The following is a 7,507-nucleotide window of genomic DNA, read 5'->3' on the forward strand; positions in this document are numbered from 1 at the left end:
CCTATTGGTTTAAATTTAATTTCTCATAATATTACTGTTTTACAGAATAAAAAAAAATGCAGCTACAATCATTTTCACATACTGTTGTATATTTTAGTATGCAGAATACTTTACATAGCATGCAGTATATATTCTATTCTATTCTACTAAATAAACTGCAAATAAATAAATAAAAACTTAATTTTGCGTTCTTTGAATTATTCACTTCAGAATACAGCATATACTGTTGTGCCAGGCAGTATTTAGAGTGACTACTTCATGATAATCATAACTGATTAATTTTGATCAGCTGATTGTCACAAATTTCTGTCTGAAATGGGCAGCGCAGTCCGTCTGAAGTCGCCTGAGAATTGAATGGAATTTCATGATGGTGGCAGGTGCTCAGAGCGGATATGTGCTGGTTTAAATCAAAGATAAGCGAGCTTAACATATCATATCCAGACATGTGTCTCTAAGGATTAGAAATGTGTCAAAGCAGGAATATTAATCCAATGCCAGATGCCTGAGAAATAAATAAGGACTGTCGACTGCATTCATGACACAACTTCTTCTTCTTCTTCTTCTTTTTTTTTATAGATAAGTATCTTTTTTATTGCAGTAGGATGTGGCCTTTTTGTTTCTTGTACAAATTCATTTTTTATTCATTGCTTTCATTATTTTTTGATGAATACAGGCTTTGCAACTCTCTAATTGGCCGGTTATAACCAGCAGAAATCAGCAATGCGTTAAGAATAAAATTGCCCTTTACTATGTCTGATTTTGGCATCTTCACTTTGTCTCTCTTCAGAACTACAAAGCAGTTCTTGTGGGAATCCAGGAGTTCCTGCCAAAGGAATCCTGAATGGAACAGGCTTCAATGTGGGAGACAGAATCCGGTACCACTGTGTGGCTGGATATACCCTGGATGGCCACGCACAGCTGACCTGTGTCACCAGCACGTCTAATATAGCGGTGTGGGATTTTCCTATTCCCATCTGCAGAGGTAAGAAGTGGCAGATAGATGCTTGTGGAGCTGTGCTAAGCAGCTCATTTTTATTTTCTGAATGCTTGGGTTCTTATTAAAACGAGACCATCTCTGCTTTTGTAGGGCGTCATAGAGCATTAATGCATTTGGACACGCTTAAAATATCAAAGCAATTGGTTTCTGGAAACAAATTATGCACAAGCTCCTCTCAGAACTAATTTCACCTTATTTTTTATTTTTTGGTAATGACATTTATCCGACTATGGCTGAGGGATAGAACTAAAAGAATATTGATATTTTTGATCCCTTTCATAGTATGCAATATATCTCAATAATTATGTATATGCTCTGAAATGAAATTATTATTTTTTTTGGCTTTGCAATCAGGACCATCATTTCAATAAATCAGCCATATATGCCAAATAGATTCAAAAGGACATGTTTTTGTCTAGCTTTTCTGCTGTGATTAAAAATCCTTTACCTAATTTGGTGTTCCTGGTCAAAAATGGCCGACCTTTTTAACATTGATAGTAGCATTGCTCAGTCAGCTCCAAAAAGAAATACAAAACCTGTGCTAACTGAAAGAATACAAGTTGATAAAAATATTGAATCCAATATTTGGTAATAATTTGGCATAACAAAAAATTTATAATTTATATTTTTTTGTAGGTCTGTCATTTTTGACCAGGAAGGTGGGGAAAAAACAAACAAACAAAAAACAAAAGATAAATTACAAATTTTAGGGAAGTTGTTAAACTGAGTTAGCAAAGTCAGTAAATTTTAGTCTAATGTGATAACATTAACTAGCATTTTTGGGAAAAAGAAAATCCTCTTCAACGGGGAGGCTAACTGAACTGATATTTTTTTTATTAAATAATGTTATATGAATAATTTTTTTTAGGTGCATGAATATAATAATACCTAATAGTAGACAACAATAGTTATGCATATATTTTTACCTTTTAATATGTAAAAAAAACAAAACAGTGAATCAGTGAAAAACAGTTTGAACCAGGGCCGGTTCTTGACAGCTATAGAAGGGTGGGCTGGCAGATATGTGGGTGGGCATTTTTTCTGTTGCGGGGAGGGGAGGGGAGGGGGGGTTATATTGCAAGTGGAAAAAGTCTAGATATTTATACTGTTGATATTGCTATATTAACTATATCAATTATAGGCTGTTATATGTACACTGGAAAAAAAGCTTTCATGGGCAGCCTAGAATATCATGCACTTTCATAACAAAATCAACTTTTTTTTCTTTATTGAATAATAATAATAAAAAACACCTCTTTGTTCTCTTTCTCTGTATCATTGTTTCTACACTGTTGATTTTTTTCAACTAACCTTTTTATTTATACCAAACAAGGCCATAATCATATCTAGAACATTAGGGGGACTATTGTTTTGAGGAAAATATTAAGACCAGACCACTATGGTAATGGTAAAGGAACTAAATAAATAATAAGATTTTTTGTAAAGTAATCAATCTGAACTGCAAATATTTTCATTTTAAAATATGCACCCATTCAATTTTAGTTGTAGCCTATTCCTAATATGTTGAAAACGCAAGACAGAAAATGCTGTTGTTGTCACAATAATTATGAATTACATGAATCACGTAAATGACAGCCCAACTTTCAATTCAAAACGACGGAATTTGACAAAAGAAAAAAAAAAGGCGAATACTTGATAATACAGTCGAGCCGACTGTTGCTATAGTAAGTAATTCTTACATTCAACATTAACAGCAAGTCGAAAGGGGAAAGCTTTCAACTGAACTGCGGTGCGTTTCCTGTACAATGACGTAACTCGCTGATTAACCACCATAGTACGATGCATTGTTGTTGAAACGAACTAGCTAGTTACGACTGTTTCCCGAACACGGTCGCATCTCCGTCGTTTGAACAACGTTAGTTCAGCAACATAGGGCCATTGTTAATGACGTCACACGCATGTGGTGGAGGAATAACTTCTGCTATTTAATTGATTAGACATCTCTAAGATGCTGCTGTATTGAACATGGCACCTGATGACTAATTTACTATTTTTTGTTCCCTGTCATTTTGCTTTATTTGATGTTTGATTCATCCCGGGTTTCCTCTTACGTCATACTCCGGGGATTTCTTAGGTATCTGTGCACATGCGAACACTTCAAAAACGGCGCTTTTAGAGGACGCGCTAACATACATAGATTAAAATGCATTTATATTTAGATAGAATGGAATATATAGATTGCACTGCATGTTAGCTTACTTATTGTGCCCAATAGCATATTTATTTAAGCCCATATCCCTAGTTAACAAGAAACTATGCTTCTAACCACAGGTCGAGAGCTGTAGTTCCAACCACGTAAGTTTGCGGCGCTGTTTGCGAATGTTTGTTTGAACTATGGTTTCTGGAAACCGAATCGTTGAACTATGTTGGTAACGATGGAGCTTGCGATCATAGTTGTCTAACGATACTTTTGGGAAACGCACCCCTGTATAGCCTACATGCATTTTAGACGCTTATATTATGCTCGTGCCCCGTCCATGCAATGAACGCACGTTATTGAATGATGTTTCTTTTCTTTTCTTTTAGAACATTAAAACTGCTCAGGTAATTTCAGTGGTAGGCTATGATACATATTTGTGTATTAAACTACTTGTAACTCGCAAACTCCCCATGATAGCGCGCAAATATTTCTGCCCGTTTTCGCTCGTTGTCAGCCTCTGCTTTTCTGCAGCAGACTGAAGCCTCCGTGTGAATTCAGCACGCCTTGCATTCAGCTAATAAAAGAGAAATGCTGCAATTTTCTGAAGTTATTTTATGATTGTTTGGGCAGTCTCAAGCTATAGTTTAAACTTCTCAAAATACAGTCTGCTTCAGATTAGTTTTAATCTATGCACAAAAAATTTACATAATCTTTATCTAATTGATAAATGACTTTATCTAAATGACTGTCTTGCCCACCCACTGATTGGGGGGGCAAGACAGTCATTTGGGTGGGCTCAGCCCACCCCTGCCCATGCCTGGAACCGGCCCTGGTTTGAACTGATTCACAGAAATGAATCAAACTTCCCAGGTTTAAATCAGAGGCACTACTTATTAGGGCTGGTCCGAATACCATTTTTTGAGCTTCGAAGCTTCGGTAGTAATCAACACAGAATATGTTGAATTCGGAGGGAGAGGGCTGAACATCTCTAATAAAATCAGGAATCTCTGTGTGTCTGTCTATCTGTTTGCATTTTTATTATGTCAAGAACCGTTCATCCAGTCGACTTCACGAGTGCCGGGTGTGTTGCTGCGGACCCAAGGGAGTGCAGTGTCGCATTTTGGTGCAATATGGACACGCGACACATTCAGAATTAATAAACTTTTAACAAACTACAGAACAGTGCGAGCCGGAAGCGGCGCGCCTCACGCGGGCAGGGCTTATATGCTTCGAGAACGGACACTGCACTAGTGATACAAAACACACAGGTCTGTTAAGAGCAATACTTTTAATATAGACAAATTATTATTAGGCTGGGCTACTGTACGTTTTTTATGACTGCCGTATTCACAAGTATTTTCCAAGCAAATTAAGTGCACGTTTTTATCATGTGTAAAATTACTGATTAACATTGCGGATAAAAGCAGCTTTTTTTTTTACACGGGCTGTCTAAAAAAACTTTTTTTTTTACTTTAGTTTTTTTTACTATAGGCGTACTTACAGAACTCAAATTTCAAATCACATATTTGGCACACTAGAGCTCTGAATTTCAGCCCGACTTTTTACGCCCCTCGGGCCGGGCTTTGGGCCAATTTTCACGTCATAGTTCAGATGCGGGCCGGGCCTCGGGCCCATTTTAGGCTTCTCCTAATTTGTATATTTTAGACATCCATCAATTAGTGATGAAAAAATTGCCGTGCTGGTGGAAACAACACGAGACCGTGCTGTCAAAGCAACTATGGTCGCAAGTTCCGACGTTACCAATAGATTTCAATGGAACTAACTACCATAATTAGCTAACGATGCTTTTGGGAAACGCACCCCTGTTTAGTGTCCTGCCAGCAGCAGCAGCAGGAGCATGCATGCCGTTCTGCGTTCAAATGCACGCAATAGGCTAAAGCTTGCCGCAAAGCCCCAGCAAAAGTAATTACCATGAATGTGTCAGGGGGAAATAGTAAGGAGGTATTTTAATTATTTATTAATAAACTAATGTTTTCTGAGTCCGTGTCGCTAAGAGATGACGATCCTGACTCGCCATCTCTTGATTAGACGCGCCTTTAGAGAGAAGTTCATCTTTACGGATTATGATTATAATGAAAGAGTTTTTGTTTTCGATTTGTTTTATTTCGTTAAGTGGTCATTTAAAGCTTTCTATAGATTTATTTATCATGTCTGTGAGGCATGTATTCGCTGAGTTTCGATTAATTTTTGTGAAGCTCTCCTGTTCAAGATGAGACGGCAGAAAGCGCATCATGTTTGTTCCCCTTCAGAAACTCGAGCTGCGTCGAGTCGCTTTGGGAACGCCCTTGCGTGACCGCGTTCTGAAGCACGTGTCAAATCCGTCCAATGGAGCAGCGAGACGTCACGAGCAGGGTGACGTAAGCACCAGAAAGCATAAAGGCACATCCGCGCTACTTCATCGAAGCTGGTTTGCGCCCGGCCGGATGTGCCTTTATGCTTTCTGGTGCTTACGTCACCCTGCTCGTGACGTCTCGCTGCTCCATTGGACGGATTTGACACGTGCTTCAGAACGCGGTCACGCAAGGGCGTTCCCAAAGCGACTCGACGCAGCGTCTCATTCCCTCGGGGAACCATGGTTACATACGTAACCTAGAGACGTTTTCTTTATTTTATATAAGCACAACGTTCTGTTGATATTGTGAGTGCACACAAATACAAGTATACCCGTTTGTTGCATTTATAATTTTGTTCAGTGTATGTTCCAATACTGTTTGACAACCACAGAGCATCCGATTTCTAATTCTGAACTGTATTTCTCTGTGATAAAACCGAACTGCCTTCAGTTTTATAATTTAAAGCCCTACAAACTTATTTTGGTGTGTTTTCTTGTGCTGCCATTCTTTAAAATGCTGCATGCTGTGATTTAATGCATTGACATACAGATATTCTAAAGCATAGCTTAAGTGTCCAAATACTTTTCAGGGCCACCGATTCTTTAGTAAGCAGCATGTTAATTGGCTCAAAAACTAATCTGACTACTTTGCTGTAAGCCCAGAGTACTCTGGCTTTGGCTTTGATATATGAGGCTTTTATGTTATTCTGTTTTGTTGAATTTCAAATGAACATTGTTTTTAACTTGTATTGTGCTTAAAATGTTCTCTGCTTCACATTTGTCTTTCTGGGATTGCTTTAGATATGGTGATTCATGAAGTGTTCTGCAGCGCCTGCTGTAAAATCCTGCAGTTCTTTTACATTAGTCTTCTTTTGCATGGCGCAATCAAATGTGAGTCGCCCCAGTGGGACATTCCTGCGTGTGAAATCCGAAATACAGTTAATAATTTAGGTGTTGCTTTAATTATCAGCATGAGAAACTTTGAAGTGCACTCAGGTATTGTGGGTAGCGTTTTACATTTTGGATGCATGATTGAACTGAATAAAGATAAAATATGCTATATCCCCAGGATATGTGAAAAATTAGTACTGCTATATCATTTGTGCTTAATGAAAGATAAGCAGGGCTCAAATATATATCGATGAAAGGTACTTTTTGGTGTAGAAAAGACCTCATTAAGAACGGCGTTTAAACCAGCAAACATGTTTGATGTATTATAGCCTCTCATCTTAGTTTTGCTTCAGTACACTCTAAAAAATGCTGGGTTGTTTCAACCCAATGTTGGGTCAAATATGGACTAACCCAACTGTTGGGTTTAATTTTGGTTACATTTTTAAATTAGCTTTTTAACCCAACAGTTGGGTTAGTCCATATTTGACCCAACATTGGGTTGAAACAACCCAGCATTTTTTAGAGTGTAGCTTCTAGTTGGCGGAATGAAGACAGAAGCAGTATTTGTGACTCACCATTTAGGCTATGCAATTCTAAAGCCTGCGTCGCCAAACTATTTCAACTCTTTGATTTGAATAAACTCAGTTTCTAACACGGATAACAGTATACAGTCTTCTGTTACTGGTTGAGTCCTGTGCATCTGGTAGATGCTGTAACCAAACCATCTGGGGGAAAAAGCATATTTCTCCGTTGATGTCAATTCATACTGAATGGTTAGAAGGTGGTAATGATTCTAGGCTTATTTCAAGTTGGAGATGAAAGATGGTTAGATTGGTGAGTGAGTGAGTTATTTGAGCTGATTCAGTGAACAAATGAGTTGTGTGACTAATTCAGTCAAGACCTATGACTCCTTTGTCTGATTCAGATGATTTTGACAATTGGTTTTATTGCTTAAAAAAACAATCCTTCACCAGTCAAATGATTATTTGTTAAATGAATCTATTCTTCATATATTTTTTAAAAATATATATTTTTGAGTTCTGTATATATATATATATATATATATATATATATATATATATATATATATATATATATATATATA

The 7,507-nt window shown here is 37.4% G+C and overlaps 1 protein-coding gene across 1 annotated transcript in view; it reads left to right on the forward strand.

Moving 5' to 3' along the window:
* Positions 1–367: 367 nt before the first annotated feature.
* Positions 368–7,507, forward strand: part of LOC107592165 (CUB and sushi domain-containing protein 3-like) — a 17,046-nt gene continuing 9,906 nt past the window's right edge. Inside the window, exons 1-2 of the mRNA XM_016281568.1 lie at positions 368–377; positions 788–982. Coding sequence (XP_016137054.1) covers positions 368–377; positions 788–982 — 205 coding nt within the window. The remainder of the gene's footprint in view (positions 378–787; positions 983–7,507) is intronic.

The sequence above is a fragment of the Sinocyclocheilus grahami genome, unplaced genomic scaffold (genome assembly GCF_001515645.1).
Source record: "Sinocyclocheilus grahami isolate Dianchi unplaced genomic scaffold, SAMN03320097.WGS_v1.1 scaffold150.1, whole genome shotgun sequence".
In the NCBI taxonomy this organism is placed as follows: Eukaryota; Metazoa; Chordata; class Actinopteri; order Cypriniformes; family Cyprinidae; genus Sinocyclocheilus; species Sinocyclocheilus grahami.